At 41.0% G+C, this 24,465-nt stretch overlaps 1 protein-coding gene across 15 annotated transcripts in view; it reads left to right on the top strand.

Annotated features, from left to right (window-relative positions):
- TACC2 (transforming acidic coiled-coil containing protein 2) overlaps positions 1–24,465 on the top strand; it is a 308,555-nt gene that overhangs the window by 54,686 nt on the left and 229,404 nt on the right. For all 15 annotated transcript variants that reach the window (XM_069099132.1, XM_069099136.1, XM_069099131.1 and 12 more), the window contains one exon: positions 7,496–7,677. In XM_069099132.1, coding sequence (XP_068955233.1) covers positions 7,496–7,677 — 182 coding nt within the window. The remainder of the gene's footprint in view (positions 1–7,495; positions 7,678–24,465) is intronic.

The following is a 24,465-nucleotide window of genomic DNA, read 5'->3' on the forward strand; positions in this document are numbered from 1 at the left end:
TGAACTTCACAAATATAACATGAATATTTTTATGTATAAAGAACAGTAAAAATATTACATATGGAACTGAAAACAATGTATACAAGTCATTTAAATCCAGTCTTTATGTGCCCTTATTTCTCCCATGCTTGAAAACCCTTATTTGACCTACCATCCCCTCAAGCTGTCACATCCTATATCTTTCCTCTCATTCATAGCCAAACTCCTAGAAAAAGCAGTCTATATTTATTGCCTCACTTCCTCCCTTTTCATTCTTCAACCCCTTGCAGTCTAGTTTCCAGACTCATCTACTCACCTAGAATTGCTCTCTCCAGAGTTACCAGTGATTTCTAAATCGCCAGATTCAGTTGTCTTTTCTCAGTCCTCATCCTTCGTGACCTCTCTGCAGCATTTGACACTTTTGATCACATTCTTTTCTTAGATACTTTCCCCTCTCTGGGTTTTCATGACTCTTCTCTCTTAATTCTCCTCCTCCCTAACAGGTTGTTTCTTCTCACTCATTTGTAAACTCATCATCTGTACCTTGCTCCTAGTTGTGGGTTTAAACTCCCCCCTCCCCCTCCAGAAGTGGGAAACCTGTGGCCTTGACATTTAGTCAAAGACACAGTTGAGAACCTAGAGGGCCACATGTGACCTCACGACTTCAGGTTCCCCACCCCCTTTGACCTGAGCCTTCGCTTATACTCATTTTCTTGGTGATCTCATCAGATTCCAGTGGATTTAATTATTATCTCTATGTCAATCACTCACATTTATCTAGTCCTAGTCTCTGTCTCTGAGTTCCAGTCTGATAACACCAAATGCCTTTTGGATTCCAATTGGATTCCACATTCATTTTTCTTCCTCATTTCCCAACTGTCAAGAACACAAGAACCCTACCATCATTCTAGTCACCCCGTTTCACAACCTTGGAGTCAACCTTAACTTTTTTTTTTTTAAAGCAATCGGGGTTAAGTAACTTGCTCAAGGTTGCACAGCCAGTTATTTGTGGGTGTGGTGCTAAGGATCTGAGCCCGGGATTCGATACCCAGGTCATCCCAACACTGGAGCCGGTGCTCTTACTCGCTGTGCTACCTGGCCGCCCCACCAACCTTAACTTTTCAATGTCCAGACTGTGCTTCCATCCAATCAAGCTTGTTGCTACCACCTTCACAATCCTCCCATCTCTCTCCTCTCTACCCCTGTGGCTAGCATCCTAGCTCAGGCCCTCATCACTTTTTGTGCTTCTCAATATTCTTTTACAAATAAGTATGCATTTTAAATAGGTATTGCTTTTGGCTACTGTGCCTTTGCATTTGGAAAGGTGATTGTGCTTGTTGGCTGAGGTAGTTTCTGGCAACATGACATAATGGGAAAAGCAATGAACTTGGAATCAGGAGAAACCTGGATTCAAATATCACTACTGCCCACAGAGGGTTGTTATAAGGATCAAGAGGTCCTTTTTAGTAAACCTTAAAGCACTTTACAAACGTTACCTAAATGTTATATTAATAACCGTATATCAATGTTGTTGTCTTTGGGGGTGCCTCCTTCCCTGGTGTGGTCCTTTCATCTCTAGCAACAGAAAGCATCATGTGACTTAGCTGTGTAAATGATCCAGTTGGTGGCTGGCTGGGGTCTCAGAGTAGAGAATGATTCTACTGGGAAGTCAATCAATAAGGATTCATTTGGTGGCCTCTATGTGCCAGGCCCTGATGAATTCCTGAAGTTTAACCGATCAGTCAACAGGTATTTATTGAATCCTAATAGGTGGCAGGCATGTGCTATATACAAATACAAAGAATGGGACAATCCATGGCTGTAGATCATGAGAATTATCTGTAGAGGGAATTGTCTTCTCATTAGTTATTGTTGGTCAGTTCTTTTTCAGTTGTGTCCAACTCTTCATGACCCCATTTGGGGTTTTCTTGGCAGAGATACTGCAGTGGTGTTTGCCATTTCCTTCTTCAGCTCATTTTACAGATGAGGAAACTGAGGCAAACCGGGTTAAGGGACTTGCCTAGGGTCACACAGCTAGTAAATGTCTGAGGCTGGATTTGAACTCAAAATGAATCTTTCTGACTCCAGGTCCAGTGCTCTGTGCACTGCTCCACCTAGCTACCCATCTTGTCACTTAACCTCTATTATTCTATGTATCTTCCCACATTTCTCCCTTCCTAGTCTTATGCAAATGATGTGGGGGTTTGTTTTTTTTTTTTGCTTTGGGGTTTTGACCCAAGAAAGTATAAGATTCTATATTTGCAGTTGAGAGGCAATATGGCATGATGGGAAAAAAAACCCAAAGCTTCTGGGACTGTGGTATTTGGACACTGGACCACGTAAGTCCTATTGTCTAAGCCTGTTGTGTCCTAAGGCAGCCATTTCACTTCTGGATAACTGTGATTGTTGGGAAGTTTTTCCTTTCTAATAGAACTGAAATCGTCCTCTTTTATTTTCCATTTATTGATCCTGGTTCTGCCCTCCGTGGCCAAGAAAAATTGAATCTAATCCCTGAAACACATGCTATCTCTTTATATACTCGAAGGCAATTATGGCATCCTTTCAAGTCTTTTTCTCCAAGCTACACATTCCAGTTCCTTCACCTGATCCTTATATGGCATGGTTTCTGGTCCTCTCACCAACTTGATCACCACTGGACATGCTCAAAATCATCACTGACCTTTAAAAAAAATATGGTGGCTAGAACTGAATACACTATTCCAGATGTAGTCTGGCTGAGGCAAGTTCAGTGGGACTATAACTATCTTTGTTATGGATGCTTCCTACTTTACAGACTTTTAACAGGTCTGTGATTTCAGAGATCAGAATGTGGGAACTCCCTTCACTAATGCAGATCCCAGCCTCTCCATGCCTTAGCAAACACTTTCATGAGCCTCTGAGGACAAATAAATTCATTGTCTGACATCTGTCCTCTTACTACTGAGCTAATCATGTCCTCTGATGTTGGACACATGGCCAGGCCCATCCTTGCTCATAGACTTTCTGCTTCTTGCCTCTGCTTCAATAGCATGACTTTTCAGACCCCAGAGTCATTTTCATTCTATCAGGAAGAGGAACCTAGCTTCCCATTAGGTTGTGGGGTTGCTGCATCAGCCTGTTAACTTGTGTTGAACTTGTAGCCCACTAACATCCTCTTGTCCTCATGAATACTCATTCTCTGGTTCTATCTCACATCCGGAGGAGCATTAAGAGCTAAGTGAATTATGCTCTCATCACCTAGCTTCTATCAATTCTATGTGTCTTTCCACATTTCTCCCTTCCTGGTCACATGCAAATGATCTTTTTAACCCAAACAAGTGTAAGACGCTATATTTGCAGTTGAGACGTAATATAACGTGATGGAAGAAAGCAAAAAATTGCATAATTCAGAAGACCTTGGGTTTGACAGTGTGACCTTGGGAAGTCATTTAAACTCTCTTAGTTCTATTTCTTTATTTGTAAAAATGTGGGGGCAGAGGAGGCACAGTTAGATGGCACCATGGTTAGAGTGCTGGGCCTAGAGTCAGAAAGACTCATCTTACCATGTTCAGATCTAATCTCAGACACTTACTAGCTGTGTGACCCTGGGCAAGTCACTCCATCCTGCTGGCCTTGGTTCCTCATTGGTAAAATGGGCTGGAGTAGGAAATGGCAAACCACTTCAGGATCTCTACCAAGAAAACCCTAAATGGGGTCACAAAGAGCCAAACACGACTGATACAACTCAACTATAACAAAAAATGAGGGGAATGAACTAGATGATTTCCAAGACCTTTTCTTCTCTCTATATAAAGCTTTATTTAGCCATTTACGTGTCTTCACAGTCATATTTGAAGCAGGTGGCTCTCCTCACTCTCAACGTAGACAACTTTGTTATTTGTTTTGTATTAGACTGTTAAATATGTTTAAAATTAGTTTCTTCTTGCAGGCATTTTTAGTCGGGGATCTGTGACATTGTTTTAAAAAATATATTGATAACTATATTCAGATATAATCTGTTTCCTTGGTAATCCTAGCCTGTGTATTTTGTTTTTATAAATTTAAAATCACTATTCTAAATAGACTTCACCAGACTTCCAAAGGGGTTCATGATACAAAAGAGGTTAAGAATCTCTGGCCTATATGGAGGGGACAACTGGGTCAGCACTGGGAAAAATGATGGGTTTTCATGTTCTAATGTTGCAAATTGACTTGATAAAGAAAATATGAATATTTCTTTTATAACTGAAGCACATTGATAAACTGGAGAGCACCTGGAAGATTACCCTGATGCCATTTGAAGGAATTGGGAATGTCTAGCTAGGAGAAGACTTAGGGCTTTGAGTGAAGGACTATCCCCTGGAAGACAAATTAGCCTTATTCTTCTTGTCCCCATAGAGAAGAATTGGGAACTATGGGTGGAAGTAGCAGAGGCAATTGTAGGGCAGATACAAGGGAAAACTTCCCAACAAATTAAGAGCTTTGCAAGTAAGGAATGGGGAACCTTGGGAGGTAATGGTCTTCCCCCTTACTGGAGGTCTTCAAGCAAAAGCTGGGTGACCACTTGTCAGGAATGTTGTTGAGAGGATTATTTTTCAGCAATGGATTGGATTAGATGACCTCTGAGGTCCTTTGCAATTTTGACATTCTGGAATTCTATTAAATACGACTTCAATTTAAGGTTCCAAAAGCAATTAAAAAAAAAAAAAGAGGTCAGTTCTCTACTTCATCCCACTGTCTCTCAGTTCCATTGCTGTTGTCTAAATGTTGTTTTTTATGCTAATCTTCTTTGGCCTCAGACCTTCTTTCTTCTTCTTTCTCCTTTCTTCTTCCTTCCTATTCTTCTTTCTTCTCCTCCTCTTCCTTCTCTCTCTCCCTCCCCTTTTCTCCCTCTCTTTCTCTCTTCCCCCTTCTCTTTCTCTCTCCTTTTATCTCTCATGAGTTCAACTATCTATATGCAAAGATGTAGAGATAGGTCAGAATTCCCTATTTCTGCAGAACTTCTCTAACTGGCTGTCCTATAGTTATCTCACACTCAGCATGTCTTAAATGGAACTTGTTTTTGTTTCCTCCTAAATTCACCCATTCTCCAAATTTCCCCATTTTTTGTTGAGGGCATTCCAGTCACTCAACTTTACAACCTCAGCCATCATCGACTCTGCCCTACTTGCCTCAGTCTACCCCTTATCTCAACAGTTGGGAAACCTAGGAAGGTCCTGAGTTCCCCTTCTTTGGAGGTTGTCAAGCAGAGACTGGACCACTATTCACTGGGGAAATGGAAATTGTATTAGAAATTCCTTTAGGACAGAAGTTCGTAACTGTGTGTGTGTGTGTGTGTATGTGTCTGTCTGTGTGTCTGTGTATGTGGTGTGATGGACCCTTTTGGCAAACTAGTGAAGCCCATGGACTCCTCCTCCAAATAATGTTTTAAAATAATTGAAGGAAATGCTAAATTTCAGTTAGAGATTAGTGAAAAATAAAGATGTATTTTTTCCTACCCAAATTCAAAGAGCCCCTGAAATCTGTCCAAGAACCCCCAAAGATGAGTTAAGAATCCCTGTGTCAGGTTGTAGTTTAGACCAGTTGGATGCTTCCCTTCCAAATCTTAAATTCTGTGCTTCTGTGAAGATATTACTTGTCCTTTTTTAGGCTTTGCATGTGAAATCAGGGTTACTCAGGACAGTTTGGAAGAATGTTTAAACTGTCTCCAGAAAGAGTGAACTGTCTTACTGTTAGCATTTGGATGGGCCAGATTGAGGATGGCAAGGATCAAAGGTTAAACAGATTTGCTCAGGGAAGAAATTCCACTCCCACCCTCGTCTATACACATTTTCTCTCTCTCTCTCTCTCCCTCTCCCTCTCCCTCTCCCTCTCCCTCTCCCTCCCCCAAAATTATTTGGAGAAGGAAATGGCAAACCAGTTCAGTATCTTCAAGTATCTCTCACTGTCTCTCACTCTCATACACATTCTGTGTGTGTGTTTCTCTCTCATACACACACATTGCTTCTTACAATTTTCTGGAGCACTACTCAGACTGATCCCAGGACTTCAAGGTGAGGCTAAGCCTACAGGTGGAATTAACTGACTTTCCTAGAGGGACCTGGGCATCCAAAGGGGTGGGGAGCCAGATAAGCCATTATAAATGCTGACCTTTCACCTTAAGTCAAGAGTTTTTGCCTGCATCTGTGTCATGGAGCCCTTTAGAAGACTGATAAAGCCTATGGACTCTTTCTCAGAATAATGTTTTTAAACATATAATATAAAAAACGTAGGATTACAAGAGAAGTCAATTATGTTGAAGTACAGTTATAAAAAATATTTTTTAAAAAGTTCACAGAGGGGCAGCTAGGTGGCAAAGTGAATAGAGCACTGGCCCTGGAGAGGGAGTTCAGGAGGAGGAACTTGAGTTCAAATGCAGCCTCAGACACTTGACACACTTATCTAGCTATGTGACCTTGGGCAAGTCACCAATTACCTTGCCTTCCCCCCTCCCCCCAAAAATGTTCACAGAACCCAGATGAAAGATCTCTGCAGCTTGGGCAGCAGCAGAAAAATTGGGATATAATCTACATTCCAACTAATCAGGGAGAAATCCAGTAATTGGAAATAAGGTCCAAAGTGGGGTCAAAATCATAAGAATCTCTTGTCTAGTGAAGCAAATTGAAAAGATCTAGCTGGGCAACAGTTAACAAGATCCAGAAAGGTCTGTTACAACTGAGCAGGGTAGAGAGGGAGCAGAGGTTAGCAGGGTTTGGGGGTGGGGGGGTGGGAAACCTGCAGCCTCAAGGCCACATGTGGTCTTCTAGGTCTTCAAGTGCAGCCCTTTGGATTTAGTCAAAGGGTGGCACTTGAGGACCTAGAGGGCCACTGTGACCTCGAGGCTGCAGGTTTCCCCACCTTTGGTCTAGAGACTGGGAAATCAGAGAGAGCACTGCTAAACAAGGTTGGAGAACACTCATCCTAGAAAAAAATCAATCAATAAACATTTATTAAGTTCCTACTATGTGCCAGGCATCATAGAAATTAAGTTTGTTTTGCCCTGTTTTAGACTCTCTGCTATGTATTAGGGCAGGTAGGTGGCACAGTGGATCAAGTTTGAGCCCTGGAGTCAAGAGAATCTGAGTTCAAATTTGAACTCAGACACTAGCTGTGTGACCCTGGACAAGTCACTTCACCCTGTTTGCCTCAGTTTCCTCATCTGTAAAATTATTTGGAGAAGGAAATGGCAAACCAGTTCAGTATCTTTGCCAAGAAAACCCCAAATGAGGTCATGGGGAGCCAGACACAAGTCATTCAACAACAACACACATGGGGCGCCCTGGACCAATAGATGTAGATCATAACTAGGAGCTCAAAGACCTATGGATGATTCCTGTCTGCTAATGGGGGGCAAGAATAGAGACTATAGGATTACTTCTTGCTTTGAAAGCTTTGTTCCTTGACAAAAGTGAGACCAGTGTCTGCCCATGTCCTCGCTTTTCTTTGTGCATTATTCAATTCCCTTTTGTTGCTTTTCCCACCCTTCTCTCTATTTCAGGGGGTGTCACAGACTCCTGCACCAGAAGCAGCACAGCCTGCTGGAAATAGTTATGATATAAAGCAGAAACAGGAAAAGAAAACTGGAAACACTGGTAGCAGCAGTAACTCCCCTGGTGTCTGGCCAACTACGGCTGTGCCCCATGCTGAAACTACACCAACGTTGCTGAGTGGTGCCACCAGGTGAGAATACATTTTTAAGAAAACTGTAGTCACGGCATGGTCTGGCCTCTGACAGCCTGGATGCTTGTTGTTCAGACAATCCGAACTAACATCAGACCACCCATAGTAAAGAGAGGAAAACCTCACTGCTTTTCTTCTCTCTCTTAGCATTAGAAAACTCAAATCAAATGAGTATCCATAAGTGAATACACTGTGCTAGGCCCTTGGGATACAAAGACAAAAGGACAAACAGTTCAGGCCCTCAAGGAGAGTAGAGGCCCCTAGGCAGTGTGTCTTCTTCCAAGCATCTAGTAAATGTGCTAACTGTAGACTCTTGTTCAAGATAGGACAATAGGACTTGTCCAAGTGCACTTTCAGGTAGACTTCTAGGGCAGCTAGGTAGCACAGTGAATAGAACACTGGCCCTGGAGTCAGGAGGACCTGAGTTCAAACCCAACCTCAGACACTTGTCTGTCTGTGTGACCTTGGGAAAAATCACTTAACCCCAATTGTCCTGCCTTCACCCCTCCAAAAAGAAAAAAAAAAGACTACTAATGCAGATCTTGAAATGTTAAGTTTGAAAAAAGGAAAAGACTTTTCTGAAGTGTCCACTTCCCGGCTCTCTTGATGGCAGGACTGATTATTGCAGTAGACAATTTACCATTTGGATAGTAAACTCAGGCAAAGAACAAATCCCCTAGATGGGATTGATGGGCATGACCCAGAAATTGACTAAAATCCAAATTGTTGGATTTGTGTAGTCTCTTCTTGGCTAGGTTCAACACACCAAGAACATCCCTGATGACTCTGTTCCCAAGAGACCAGTCACATGTGGATTTGCTTGACTCAGAGGCTTTGCTGTTTCCTTTGATATATGACACTATCATATACGGGAGATTTGAGATTTTCTGTTCTTCGGTCTAAAAGCACACTGTGCCATAGCCATTCCTAAAAGATCCTAGCCACAGCGACTCTACAAAGAAGTTACAATTTGGGGTTTTGGCTGCTTAAAACAAATACAATCCACTACAGGTGTTTGAAATCTCCACCTTCCCCTCCATTCTTCCCCCTTATTTTCTGCAAGTGGCCAGCATGACTCATTATGTGATTTAGCTGTGTGGTTTTGGGAGGAGGGACTGGCTACTCTCTTGGTATGAGTGGAAGATTTTTGTAGGGAAATGGAAGCAACTGAGATTCTGAGTGTTGTCCCAGAGAGGAAACCAGCCCTCCCAGAATGGTGTCACTTTTCACCCTTCTCTTCTACTTGCAATTGCCTTTCCCCGTTTTTTTTACTTTTTTAGTTTTCTCCACCTAGGAGTGCTACTTAGTACTAGTAACTACATGGTGGGTTTTAATTCCTGTTTTCAACCAGACGACTTAATTAGCTCAATATGACAACGGAATTAATTGACTAATTTTTTTTTCCTGAAATTTATACATAACAGAAACCACCCTTGGCAGAGACCCAAGGTTTCATTCTTCTCATTGTGGTTGAGAGAGTCCTTCAGTGGTTTATGGAGCTGGGTTTTGGTTCTGCCTCACATCTGAAGGGCAGTAAGAGCTAAGGAAGGTCCTTTACTTCTAGTGACCCCAGACTCCATCACTTTTTTTTTTTTTCCACTGAAAGTTTGCCTCTTATTGAAATGGAAATGCAGTAGGAAGGAAGTCCTTTCTCATACTTGCCAAAAGAAGGGCTTTCCTATTGCCAATAGTAAAATCCTTATCATCAACAAGAGATACAAGCTATGGAATGCCTGTGTGCCAGGCACTGAGACCACAAGAACACAAGAGCAAGGAGAATGTGATTCCTAACACAAATACTAATGACTGACATTTATAGGACATTTTAAGGTTTGCAAAGCACTTGACTTTGACAAAGTAAACAATCTCATCTGATCTTCACACACACCCCTCCTTCCCTCCCACTCCCCCAAGTGGTCTATTATCACAGTTTTATAGACGGGTTCAAATCTTGTCTTTGCTGCCTACTGCCTGTGTGACTTAATCTCTCTGAGCTTCAGTTTGCTCAGCTATAAAGTGAGGGTGTTGGACTAGATGGGCTCTGGGACCCCTTCCAGTTCCTGAGCTATTCTGTGAGTTTGTTTGTGCTAAGCCCTACTTTGGGTTCTTTTAAGTTTAATAGCAAAATTAAAGTTTGGATCATTGTGCTATTAGCTTAGTGACCCTAAAAGAAATTCAAGTTAGGAGATAGAGGAAAATAAAATTAGAAAGACTGATGTTAGATCCAGAATTATAGATTTTTATAGGTTACTTTCATAAGTTTTAAAAATAAAATCTATAGGTTTTTGGTCTATTTGATTAGAGGCAGCAACTTGACACAGTGAATGGAGCCCTGGGCCTGGAGACAGAAAGATCTGAGTTCAAATATAGACTCTGGAACTTAATAATCTGTCTTCCTCAGTTTCCTTAACTGTAAAATGGGAATAATAATAGGACTTATTTTCCAGGGTTGTTATGAGGCTCCAAGAAGATAATGATTATAAAGCACTTAGCACCATTTCTGGCACATAGCACTACACAAATGTTAGTAGTTATTATTATTATTATTATTTCATGGTTAAAGGCAACGAGTTAACATATTAGATAGATCACTGGTCTGGAGTCAGAAAGACATGACTTCAAATCCAGTACTAGCTGTGTGACTCTGGGCAAGTCATTTAACCTCTGTGTGCTTTAGTTTCCTCAATTCTAAAAGGGGGACAATAATAGCACCTGCCTCTTGAAGTCATTATGGCAGTCAAATGAGATATTTGTAAAGCACTTAGCACAGTGCCTGGAACATAATAGGTGGTTAATAAAAGTTTATCCCCTATTGCTTAATGGGCAATTAAACCAAACATTGGCTGTGGTATAGTGAGAAAAGCAATGACTGTACAGCCAGAAGACCTGGATTCGAGTCATGACTTTGCCACTTACTGTTTGACCTTGGGCAAGTAATTTCAACCTCTCTGGGCCTCAGCTTCCCTCTCTGTAAAATAGAAATAAAAATAGTTGTGCTCTGCAGGGTGGTTGCAGAGAAAGCATTAACATTCTATATAGATGTCAGTTGCTGTTTTTGAACTTGGCATAGCTGGGCTGTGAACCCAAGCCCAGACAGCTGTCATATAGTTTGTCACAAGGTAGCGTCTTGTGGGTGGATTAACTCCAATTCATTCTGACTCTTGTAAAACAGAATCAAAACCAAGGGTAGGTCAGTCTTCTTTGCATATGAAAGATAATATGATTTATCATCAGTTCTTAAGAGACAGATTCATTATTTCCTGCCTTAAAATGCCCTAAATCCTAGGATATCAGCCATTCCAGTATTGGGTGGTTGTTTCTTTCTTTGTCCTGAAATAGAATCATAATGACTTTTCAGTATGCCAACATGTCGGTGTGTTGATAACTTTGTTTATCAACAGATGTTTCTATGTAGCAGAATCCAGAAAGAGAACTGGATCTGGCGCCAGGAAACTGGCCTTCTGTCACCAACTAGCTGAGTGACCTTCAAGGGCAGGGGGATGGGGGATGGGGAATTGGGGAAGGGTGGGCTCAGCCTCTCTGATTCTTCATTTCATCATCTTTAAAGTGAACTTGTTAGAATCTCTGACATTCTAAAGTCTAGCTGTCTTTGGTTTCCCTGAGGCAGAGTGCTCCTTATTTTGTCAGCACAGCTTCCAATCTGTTTATTTGTGGGGTGCTGTTATGATTATGACAGACTCTGGTAATTTCTAGATTCTGCTTAGGTCCAGGAAAAATGATGGTTATGTTTATTAAAGTCATCACCGTGTCTTCTTACAGAAGAATTGTCATTTATGACTGAAAATCCATTGATGTTTTGGGTAGCAGTAACTTAAGGGGAAAGAGAGATACTTGAAAAATGCAAAATGATTTGGGAAAAAATAGGGCTTCATGTTTAAGGATAGAATGTTTCACAAACCACTTGCAGGGTGATCTACATGTTTAGTCCAGTTTCTGGCGAGTAGTGGGTGCTTAGTAAATGTTAATTGAATTGAAAAAGTGTAAATTCAATCTATGATCAGAAGCCAGTCTATAAATGAAATTTCTTAGCCCTAGCAAAACCAAAACAAAACAACCCCTCCCCCCCCCAAAAAAAAACCCAAACACTACACAAACCTAAAAATATGATCTGGGTTATGAAATAGCAAGTCTGTTCTAATGGAGAAGCTTTTTATACATGCCCAGCGTTTTCTTAAGCTACTCATCTCCACCCCTCCCCATCACTCTGGTAAAATCCCTACTCCACGCCCATATTCTTGACATGCCAGGATATGTCAGGATAGCATGGGATGGGATGCAGTCTGCACCCCTCCCTGTCCTGTGGCTGACTCACTATCACCCCCAACAGGAAGTAAACACTCCCAAAGAGCTCTTAGTCCAGACTTTTTTGAGGGAGAAGATGCTGTCCTTAAGAAGAGCAGCTGTCTTTTGGTGCTGGTTGGAGAAAAAGAATTTCTTACATAACACATAAGTTCATGCTGCTTCTGTGAGGGATTTGTATTTAAAAAATAAGAGAAACTTCAATTCATTAAAGCATAGTAGGTTTGCATAGCAAGTCTATATAGCAGTGTATTCTTCAAATCCAAAATCCCCTTATAATAGCCCCTTAAAATGTGATAAAAAAAAAATACTGCTTTGTCTCAGCCAATTAAATCCTTTTTTTGGTTCCCAGTGTGAAGTAGGTCTCCATTTTCTCCCGAGAAGAGCAAGGCAACCCTTTTTTTTTTTTTTTAAAGATCAAGAATGGCTTCTGTAATGTTAATGGGATTTAAGATCTTCCCCCCCTTAATAGACCCCACCTGGAGCCCATTAAGGCAAACTTGCTTAGGGGAGGCTTACTTGTAGGAAGGCTTTCACACCTTTTGCTAATTTCTAATTAAGCACTGAGTCTGACAGTCGTGATGCCTTCTGGCTCTGAGAAGTGTATATGTCCTCTGAGCTGGTATTGTGCTTTGGGGGCTCGCTTATGAAAAGGTTCTTGTTTCCCTGCTCAAGATTAGTGTCCATATGTTTAGAACTCCCCACCTGCTCAGATGTAAAGGCTCTCTCCATCCAGGGATGTATGCAAAGTGTATAATTGATTCAGGCAGTCGGTCATTCCTTCTGTCTCATTCTGTCCGTCTTTATTTCTCTGCTTGTATTTTCTCTGTGTTTTCTCTGAAGTTCAGGTAACTGATTTTTCCCCTGAACTAGTAAATATAATTAGTTCTGTTTGTATTTCTCTGAGGTTCAGGGTACTGACTTTCCCCCTGAACTAGTGAATACAATTAAAAAAGATTGTTGACCCCTTAAACAGCTATCTTTCCTAGGAAAGTAGATCTAAGAACCTATGCTAGCAGCCATCCTGGGTACACCTGTGTGGTTGCCTGCTACACCTTCTGAATAGTCTAATTCTAACAATCTATTTAGCTTTTCACTAGCAACTGGTCTTTTGGGTCTTTAGTTTCTAAGTAACAAACAACAACAGCAGCAGTAACTAGTGTTTAGATACCATTTTAAGGTTTGCAAAGTACTTTTCAAATTGGCCTTCATGACAACCCTGTAAGGTAGGTACTATTTGTCATTGTTGGAGTTGTTTCAGTTTTGTCTGATTCTTGGTGACCCCATTTGGGGTTTTCTTGGCAATGATACTGGAGTGGTTTGCTATTTCTTTTTCCAATTCATTTTACAGATGAGGAAACTGAGGCAAACAGGGTTAAGTGACATGCCCAGGTCACACAGCTTGTAAATGTCTGAGTCTATATTTGAACTCAGGTCTTCCTGACTTTAGGCTTAGTGCTTAATCAACTTCATCACTTAGTTGCCCAGGTACTATTATTCCCCTGTTTTACAGATGAGGAAACTGAAGCCGACAGCAGTTAAATGTAGCTAGTGAATGTCTCAGGCTGTGTTGAAGTTTGGGGTTTCTGAGAACCCCAATGATACAGTTTGGGGTTTCTGGGGACCCTGAAATGTCAGGGTACAGGGTGAATCTGCCTGGAAAGAATTCAAGGACTCAAGTCTTTCAGTCAAGGGGCAGTTTATTGTAGCCAATAAGTGGGCAGAGTTCCTAGTGAATCTGCAACTCAATGGGGATGAGACTGCAGTTCATATACAAAAAAGCACAGTGAAAGGAATCTGGATGGGATTAAGGAATGTTAAATAGCCTGGGGTGGGCCAGGTGAAACAGTGAAAGGAATATCCAGTAGGCTAATTAGGTGATCTAGATGGGATCTTGGAGTGATAGGATATGCTGGTGGTCTGGGGTGGGCCAAGAGTTACAGTGAAAGAAAGGACAAATAAGCAAATTAGGTGATCTAGGTAGGCAGGAGTGGGCCAGTTGCCTTGGGCAAAAGCCAGTGATCTGGGTTGCTGAAATATATGGGAAAATTCAGGGACCGTGTTGCTTTCAAAGCTATGGTCTTTTCCTTTTTGGGGTCCAGGTACCATCACCCCATCATTAAGAATCTCTCCCATTCCTATTGGCGTTGAAGGAAACTTTGTCACTGGAAAAAAAGATTTGAGTGCATGAATTCTTTCCAGGAGGACTTGCCCCAAACCCTGACATTTTGGGGTACCCAGCAACCCCAAACTGCATCATCAGGGTTCCCAGAAACCCTAAACCACATTATCCAGATTTGAACTCAGCTCTTCCTGACTCTTTCCTTTACTCTATAGTATGGTAATGATGGGGTGCAGGCTCTGGGAACCCCCTTGAATCTTTCCACTTGATGAGGAATTTGCCTGAGGTCATAGGCCTTTCATTATCCCTTGGCCCAAATCTCTGTTACTTTTAACCCAGCCTAGCCCTCCACAGTCCAGCTACTTCCCACCCTTGATCCATTCAAAATGTCTGTACCCAAATCTGTTATCCTTAAACTAGCCTAGCCCTTCATTGTCTGTCATCTCCAGGTAGTCTTCAGATATTTCCCATCTTTAATCCCATTCCTAGAGTCTGAACTTAGTCCCCTCAAGATCTTCAAGACCCTCCCCAAACCCCTCTTCTAGATCCCTCCCACAGTCTTTCTATATATAAGATCCATCTTGCCTCCACGAAGGGGCTGAGATTCAATCTAGGGCAGACTCAGTCTGTGTCAGATTGTTCCAGCCAGCGTGTCCAATACAAGTGTCACAAATACTTAGGCTCTTTAAGGGTCTACCCATTATGGCAAATCTTTAATAAACTTGAATTTTCTTTGGCTGAAAGAAGTTTTGAGTCAAAGTCTTTGGCAGGCATGTTGGTATTTTGGGGTTTCAAGCCCCCTAAACCCCAAACCTCAACACTAAGTTTGAAAAGAGTATAGTTATATAAAGAGTCCTTCACTTTATAGTACATATTTGTATATGTATATATAGTATATGTATATATTTGAAAGACAACAGAATTGGGGGTGAGGGAGTGATCCAAAACACTGAACCTCAAGTAAGCAAAGGTGTTTTTGAATCCTAACTCTGTGTTACTTTGGGCAAGTCATTTAACCACTCTGAGGCTATTTTTAAAACCGAAAAAATAATATTAATATGACATCTCACAATGTCATGAGAAAAGTCAATTCCACAGGCATTTATTAAGTTTCTGCCAGGTGCCAAATACTTTTTAAACCTGAAAGTTTGATAGAAATGATGAGATGTTCTCTTTATATGGAAGACAGAGCAGTTAATACTGACTGTGTAATTTTTCCTATAGGAGAAATTCAAAATGGGTTTTAAAAGATTAACTTTTATACCTGAATAAATTTCTGTATTATTATGCAAGAGGTCCAGTGAGAAGCTGAACATGACATCACCTGGTGTCCCATAGGCATCTTAAGTCCAACATGTCCAAAGGAGAAATAATATTTTCCCCAAAACTCACCATTAGGACCCCCCTCCCAGGGTTATTGTGAGGATCAAATGAGATGATATTTGTAAAGTGATTAGCACAGTGCCCAGCACGTAGTAGGTGCTTAATAAACCCTTATTTCCTTCCCTTCCCCTGTTCTATGAGACTTTACCATTTCTGTTGATGGCACCCAGGTATAAAACCATGGCATGTTCCTAGATGCTTTCCTATCCTTCAGCTTCTATGCCCAATCAGCTGCCAAGTCTTGATTCCAACTCTGCAACTTCTTTGGCACCTGATAAATGATTTTTTAATAACCAATGATTTGGGGAGATCCAACCTTCCCCCTTTACTTTTTCTTTTTTTTGGAGGGGGGAGGGCAGAGCAATTGGGGTTAACTGACTTGCCCAAGGTCACAGGGCTAGTAAGTGTTAAGTGTCTGAGGCTGGATTTGAACTCAGGTCCTCCTGGCTCCAGGGCTTGTGCTCTATTCACTTCACCACCTAGCAGTAGCCACCACCTCCTCCCCCTTTTCTAAAATCCCCAGCCTCTGAAAGACAAGATTGATGATAGCAGATAGGATCAACATTCTCCTAGATTTTAGGCATTGCTACCCCACCCAACCTTATAAGGAATTTAATCTAAGGTGAAACTCCTGGCCCATTGTTTTCTTCTCAGACTTGGGTAAGGGACATAGATTTTTTTGTCTAGATTTCCCTGGGGAAAATTTGGAAGTGTCTTAATCAAAGTTACACCGCCCCCCCCCCCCAGCCCCTTATTAGAATAGGTCCACTTATCATTGTAATATTCTTTCTCTCTCATGATTTATTTACTAGTCAGAGTTGCTCTACCCTCAGGAATACTCACTCTTCCAAGGGCATATAAACTGTGAGCTCCACTGCCATGATTGGTATTTGGCACTTCAGAGTTCATTGACCCTTTTATTAATAAAATGTTAGCATTATTAATAAATGATTAATTACCCAGAAATTGTCTTTCAAACTTAAAAAATGTCACACACCAGTCCTTTTGTTTTCACTCATATCATCTCTTGTTATTATTATTGTCATTTCAGTCATGACCCCATTTGGGATTTTCTTGACAGAGATACTAGAGTGGTTTGCCATTTCATTCTCCAGCTCATTTTTCAGATGAGGAAACTGAGGCAAACGGGATTAAATGACTAGCCCAGGGTCACACAAGTAGTAAGTGTCAAGTTGGATTTGAACTCACATTTTCTTGATTCCTGGCCCTGTACTCTATTCCACTGTGCCACCCCAGAGGCAGTTCTAATCTTTTTGATGAGGTATGGGCTCTGGGAGCCCCAGAGCTCTCCTTGAGTCCCTGAGGTACAGGCTCTGGGAACCTCCCTTGGACTCTAGATTAAATCATTCCATTTGATGAGGCATTTGCATGAGGCAATAAGCTTTACCTTGTGCCTAGTTACTAACTGCTAAACTACTAGTCTAGTTACTTAGCCTAGCCCTCCATTATTCATCTACTTCCTACCCTTGAGCCTATCAAAATATCAATACACCCTTGAGCTGGCCTGGCCCACCATTGTCTGTAGCTATCAACTACTTCCCACCCTTAATCACTCATTAACGTAATTAACTTCTCCTGAAGAGCCTCCCCAAACTCCTCCTCTAGACCACCCCTAGATTACTCCCACAAGATCCTGTTTATAAGACCCCATCTCATGCCATGTGGTGTGAGAGGGCCATAGAATGCCATAGAATAGTGAGAGTGCCGTAGAATGACCTAGCACAGACTTACTTTGTATCTAATGCAAGCGAACTTTTAATAAATTTTACTTTTCTTTGGCTGAGAAGACTCAAGTCAAATTTATTCGGCAGGACCCGGGGTGTTGGTATTTTGGGGTCTCCAGAGCAACTCTAGCCCTCTTAGTGGGTACCCCCTTCATTATTATCGCCCTCAAGTTATAGATAAAGAGATTGAAGTTTAGTGGGGGCAAGTGATTTGCCCACAGGTCACAACTGATAGAGAAGGGACTTAAACCTAGATTTTCTGACTTTTCTTTCCACTAAATCACATTCTCTCTATCTAAATATAAATGAACTATGCATAGAACTCATGCTAGCTTTTGGAAAAAATTTCAAAGCAAATAAAATTTGGGTTACCTCCCCTTTCCATCTTCCCATTTTTACCACATACCCAAAACCTTCTCATTTCTCTTAATCATGAGAAAGGATTCAAAACATTCACACTAAAATGGAAATGGCTGATAGCAGCTTAACTCTCCTTGGGAAAATGACTGTCTAACTAGGGTCAAAGTTTTAAGCTGAAAGAATGAGGCTGCCTTCTTTTGGAATTTCAGGCATCAGCCAGCAGGTGGGGAAGGTATTTGGCAAGCCTCCAAACCTTCCTATGGTTTGTGAAAAGTCAGCCTTGTCCAGGGCAGCCAGCAACATTTGTCAATCCAACTTTTTAAAGCATATTCCAGGATTAGGAATCAGTATTTTATACTGACTTATGCAGGTCATACTGTAAATATGATCCCAGAAGTCCTTAAAGTCAAACATTTGGTTCCTGATATATATATATATATCCTTTTTTTTTTCTTCAGTATTTTTTTGAGTCTCCTTTAGCAAACTATTGACTCATTTTTCATGATTTTCTTGCATCATTCTCATTTCTCTTTTCAAATTTTCCTCCACTTCTCTTACTTCATTTTCTAAATCCTTTTTGAGCTCTTCCACGATATGCCACCCATTCATATTTTTCTTGGAGGCTTTTGATACAGGAGTTTTGACTTTGTTGTCTTCTTCTGGTTGTACTGATATATATCCTTTTTTAAAAACACAGAAAAAATTGATGGAGACATGGAAGGGATCTGAGTGATAAAACACTCTCAGACTAACATGATGATCCTGCCAGTGCATGGCAGGAACAGCATGCCATTTTGATATACATTACTTCGAGACAGTTCATTGCATGGTGCTTTAGGAGCCTGTAACTGTAATTCTAAACCTTGGGTGAGTTAAGTGTTGTTTTTTTTTTTTTCCTGATTCTACCTTGGGTAGTGAGAGTGGGATGTGAATGACTGACTTAAAAAGAGATCCTGCTCAGTAGCTGCACCCGGGTATGTTTTAGCTAATCTGGATGTTACTGAGCATATAAGTTCATGGTTCCTTACTCTGAACAGGTATTGAGATGCCCAACTGGATGAAAAAATAACAACCTTGGAGTTATTGGGTAGTGGGTGCATGCAGCATGTTTAACCTTCACAGTTTCCAAATTTCCTTATTGGTTCTCAGTATAATTTAGAAATTGTGCTTTTCCTGAATAGAGAAAGCTAGCAAACTTTAAAAAATTCCCATCCCAAACATACAGACAAGGTATGTTGAGACTCCACATGGTTAGTAGATATGGTTTTCAGTCCCATTTTTTCTTTTGATTTGCAATATGACTTTGGGCAAGTAATGTTACCTCTCTGGGCCTCAATTTCCCCATTTGTAAAGGGAGAGGTTATTGGAGAAATAGATAACAGGCCAGTATCTGTGCAACCATGAACAACTCATTTAAACTCAGTACATCAGACACCTCCCCAAGACTATAAATTTTAGAGGAATTCTTGATTTAAATGGTAGAGGGAGTTTCCATACCAGAAATTTGAAAATTGACCAAATCACATATTTGGACAAACAAAACTAAACAAAAATCAGGGGATTAGACTAGGTGATTTCTAGTCTGTATATTTCACTGATTTGCCCAATGATTTCACCTTAAGGAAATAAGCAAATTATTGTAGAACTGGGCCTCTGAGCCTAGAAATTGGTGAAATCCTATTTGACTTCATGCTGGCACTGGATCGGATGCCAGGCCAAGTGGTGAAGGGAGGCCAAGTAGGCTGCTCTCCTTCCCCGATCCTGTGGCAAGTGTCACGAGTACAGGTTACTTGAGAGGCCAGTTCCATCCTCACTGAAGCACTGAGGACACAGCAGTGAAAAGAATGTCCCGAAAGCCTCAGTGGGTTTGTAGAGCCAGAAAAGGATGTTATCTCATTCAAACTGCCTGCCAGTTTCAGGCTTGTCTCTGAGCACAGCCCCAAATGAGGGCACTTGGGAAGAACTGCTGAGGAAATCCAGCTTGGAGAAAGGGAAACATTTCCCTGCTCCCCTCTACTCTCCCTTTTGTAGGCTGCAGGCTGGCATGCAGCTGTTCCACGGCCTTGAAACAGCTGAGCTCTCTCTGTTTCAGCCACTGGCAGTGGCTCATTCCTTTACATAACTCCTCTTAACAACAGTGACTGGACAGGCCGAAGAAACAGTCAACTGGCTGTTTAAATTCCCATTTGCCTGGTGTACGTCTCAATGTTTTGTTTTGTTTTGTTTATACTAACTTGAAACAGAAATGTCTCATTTTGCTAAGCCTCTTATTTAAAAAAAAAAAAAAAGAGCAGAGAATTCCCCTTTTAGGCTCTGCTGAGAATTTTTTTGGCCCTCTCCTGGGGGAGGAAGTCTAAGGAGAACACAGGAAAGAAATGATATTTTTTTCGTTGAAGAACTTCTCAACCTTCGAAGCTTTCTCGAAAACATATTAATGGCCTTTCATGGTCTCAGACATCGTCCTTGGTAACAGTTCATTTTACCTGCACTGTTCTTACTTCACCCTCTGCAGTCCTAGAGAAAAGGGGAGAGAGTGCCCAGAACTGGAAAGTCATGGCCTGGAACAGTTGGAAGAGATTTTAGTGACCATTTAGTCCAATATTTCACTTTATAATAGCAGAAACTGAGACCCAGAACTGCTCAGTGGTGTACTAGGGAACGTCTGACCTTTAACCAGCTTGCTCCCAATTCATTTTTTTGCTGATATGTTCCCATTAAATGGGTGGAAAATATTGCATTAAATATTATGTGAAGTGAATAACTTGATTTTTGTCTTTATTCAGTTTATGAGAAAGAGGGAACTGATGAGGATTTAGGGTTTATATGGTGCTTTACAATTCTAAAGAAAATGTGTTTCATGAAACATGATCTCATTTGTTCCCTAAATACTCCAGTAAGAATAGCAGTACTAGTGGCCTTGTCTCCATTTTAAGAATACTAGTCCAGGTTTAATCCAATGCCTCACAGCTGGCATAGTGCCTTCCCCAGGATAATTCTGGGAGCTTGACCTAATGATTGTTATTATGCCCTTTGGATAAGTGAAGAAACTGAGGCTCACAGTGGCAAGGGAAAAGTTACTTAGGGGGAAAAAAGGTGGAGCCAGAACTTGACCCCGACATCCTCTCAGAACTCTTTCCATTACCCAGAACCACCTCTGGTTTTTACTGCATGATGTGGTCTGTGCTCACATTACAGGTTGAGCTATGGTTTCTTTGTTAACCTATGGGGGAAAACAAATTCAATGATTCTGGTTAACAAAGGACATCAATCTTTTTTTTACAATTTCCTTAATAATTTCCACCTTGGGATATTAATGGTGACCCCCATTCTTTCAGTGTCTGCTATGTTGTGGGACTAAGTTAGACAACCTAGGATCAGGAACATGGTTGAGACCTTAGAGGTCCCCTACTCTACTCAATCCATTTTGTTTTATTGATAAGGAAAGTGAAATCCAGAGAAATTATATGATTTCATGGTCACACAAGCAGTGGTAAGTGACAGAGTTGGAATATGATCCCAAATCTCCTAGATTCCATTCCTTTCCCATTGTACTGTGCTGTGCAACTTTATGAGGTGACATAGTCGTTTGCCTGACACTGGCCTGAATGACTTCTTGTAATGTCCCCAAAGCTCCTAACTTACTTCTAGGGAATAACTTGAGAACTAAAGACTTAGCAGCTATAGTATCCTTGTTAAAAAAAAAAAAAACCAGTGATGACCTTCATTTTGAGTCAGGAGAGCCAAAAAACCCTCGTTGCTGACACTTGCTGGCTGTGCTAAGGGCAAACATCAAATACTTCCTTATGTCAGGATATTTCATCCTGCCTTCTGCCAGAGGAGAGCCTCACACACCTTAGTAGACAGCTTTTATGAGTTACTGTGAGCAAAACAATTCATTACTGTTTTATTACTGCTCATTGTGGACAGTGTTCGTCTCCCTGTGCCCAGTATGTGTTTTTCCACTGTCCTTTTGATTCCCTGTAATTTTGATTATTCTTAGCTGCAACTGGGCCAGTAGAAGGCAGTGTTAGTACAGTGTCTTTGGAATCAGAGGGTCTGGGTTCAAATTTCATCCCTGATGTTTATTACCTTTGGGACCTTGGACAAATCACTTAAGCTGGAAGGAAGGAAGGAAGGAGGGGGGGAAGGAGGAAGGAAGGAAGGAAACAAGGAAGGAAGGAAGAGAAGGAGGGAGGGAGGGAAGGAGAGAAGAAAGAAGGAAGGAAAAGAACACTTATTAAGGGCCTACTATTTGCCAGACATTGTGCTATGTCTTTTTTTTTTTTTTTAACATATTATCTCATTTAATTCTCACAACAACCCTAGGACATAGGTGCTATTATTATCATCCCTATTTTACAGATGAGAAAATTGAGGCAAACAGTGACTTGCCCAGGGTCGCATAGCTAATAAGTGTCTGAGGTTGGCTTTGAACTTGTCTTCTCCATTCATCACATAGTACTTACTCTACATATACAATGGTGCTGTGTGGGTGCCATACACATCTAAAACTTTTCTGTGCTGAGAGGCATTTAAACACTTGAAGGGAATGGCGTCATCTCATTCTTAGAGTACTCCTTTCCAAGGTTAATTTCCTCAGTACCCTCAACTGATCCTTTTATAACATGAACCTTCACCATTATGGCTGCCCTCATCTGGACATTTTTTGCTTAAATTTCACAAAAATGAGGCATGCAAATCAAATATCATATTTTACATATAGTTTGACTAGAGCAGAGTTCAGAGAGACTATAACTGCCTTGGTTATACATACCAATTCTACTTTAAAAGATCATCTTTGGGGATAGTTAGCGCATAGTTTTTATATGTTGTCCCTCCCTTTAGACTGAGAGTGCCTTGAGGGCAGGGCTATCTTTTAACCTTGTAACCCCAGGGCTTAGCATAGTACCTGACACACGGTAGGTGCTTAATAAATGTTTATCGACTTTAACCTTCTTGGCTTGGCCATGGCACATAGTTGATTCATATTGGACTTGCAGTCTACTAAGAACTCAGGGTCTTTTCCACATCAATTCTTGTCTAGCCATATTTTCCCCTATTTTGTACTTGTGAAATAGGTTTTTAAACCCATTTATCGTTGGTTATATATATTTTTTGTTACAGTAAAAGGAACTTTTTAAAAAATAATTTTTTGACAGACATGGGTGCATGAAAAAAGTTCTTTAGCTGGCTATGTATGGGAATGAAAAAGAATTAATAAATAATATCAGTATAATAGACCTCTAAATATTAATAATGCACTGGCAAACAAAGTAGGCTTAACCCCAAATGAATCTTAAAGCTGTCCTCTATTATATTTATACTTATTACATTTCATCTTAAGACTCTCTGGCTTTGCCCCTTCTGCCTGACCTTGTTCTGTTCTGCCCATACCCCTCCATAAAAAACAAGTCCTTTAATATATTCTATTTTCCTTCTAATGGGTAGCACAGTGATGGATACATTGTAGGTATTCACTAATACTTGAGTTTCAGCTGCTGTCATTAAGCTTGGAGGGGGCACTACAACTTTCAAAAAATGTTTCATGACTAGGAGATTCTATTTTAAACTGGTTTCCCATAGTTTTTACTCTCCTAAGATTGTTGTTGTTATCATTCAGTCATGGCTGACTCTTTGTGACCCCATTTGGAGTTTTCTTGGCAAAGATACTGGAGTGGTTTGCCATTTCCTTCTCCAGCACATTTTACGGATGAGGGAATTGAGGCAAACTGCGTTAAGTGACTTGCCCAGGGTCACACAACTAGTAAATGTCTGAGGCCACATTTGAACTTACATCCTTCTGATCCCAGGACTAGCACTCTATCCACTATGCCACCTAGCTGCCCCATAAAATTTAATATTTACACTTGTGCAATCTGATTGCGATGCCCTAACAATTTCAAAGCTTACAAAATACTGGCTAGTGTTCTCTGTGTTTTTGGTTTAGAAGAGGTTGCCTTGTTATGTCTTGGTGAAAAGAAAAATCTTTTAAAATTGAATCAAGTGAACCACACATGGAGATAGACTTCAAAGCCCAGTCTCCTTTTCCTCCTCCTCCTCCTTCTTTTTCTTCAATTCTTTTTTTGGGGGGGAGGAAGTTTAGGGATAGTATCACAGGAATCCTATAATATTAGAGCTGGAAGGGGTCTTAGAGGTCATCTAGTCTTATCTTATTGCTTTACAGAGGAAGAAATTAAGACCCAGAGAGAAGTGGCAAGTCTCAGGTCAGTCTGCTGAGGTCGGGTACCACCACAATAGCAGAAAGTCATTTTGTGTGTTCGAGTTCATGGTCCTTTTAGAGGACTTGTTACTCACACATTTAATGGGTAAGCTGAGTCACCCTGAGCCTTAACCCCTTGGTAGCTTCTATGAAAATGTCATAAAAACCGAGTTGCTTTCATAAGGAAGCAGTGTGTTTTTACTACGACCATGAGGCAAGAAGCAGAAAAGGCTATATCTCAGGACATTTGTCAGAAGCAAATGAAAATGAGCTAGAGATCCAGTTGTGACTTCCAATCTAGGGCTTTATGAACCAATAAAAACACATGAAGTCCACTTACCCCTGCCCGTCTCTCCTCTTACCAGTGCCTCTTCAGGGCTGAAGGGATTTAAATTTTTTTCAACCATTCAGAGACTTATTATTCAGCCCCTACCCTGCTTTTTTCTTGCCTTTTGCTTTTCTCTTGCTGACTTTTGATTCTCTGTCTTTAGTTAAACCACTGAATTCCTTTATTAATTCTTGGAAAAGGATGCAGAAAGGAGGTAGTTGGGACCATTGGCTAAAATAAAGCTTTATTGTTTGATGAAGCTAGGTGGTACAGTGGACTGGGAATCATTAAGACTCATCTTCAGGGGGCG

The sequence above is a fragment of the Petaurus breviceps genome, unplaced genomic scaffold, assembly GCF_028583685.1.
Source record: "Petaurus breviceps papuanus isolate PSGF00001 unplaced genomic scaffold, PetGlider_PUasm1.0 37, whole genome shotgun sequence".
Lineage (NCBI taxonomy): Eukaryota > Metazoa > Chordata > Mammalia > Diprotodontia > Petauridae > Petaurus > Petaurus breviceps.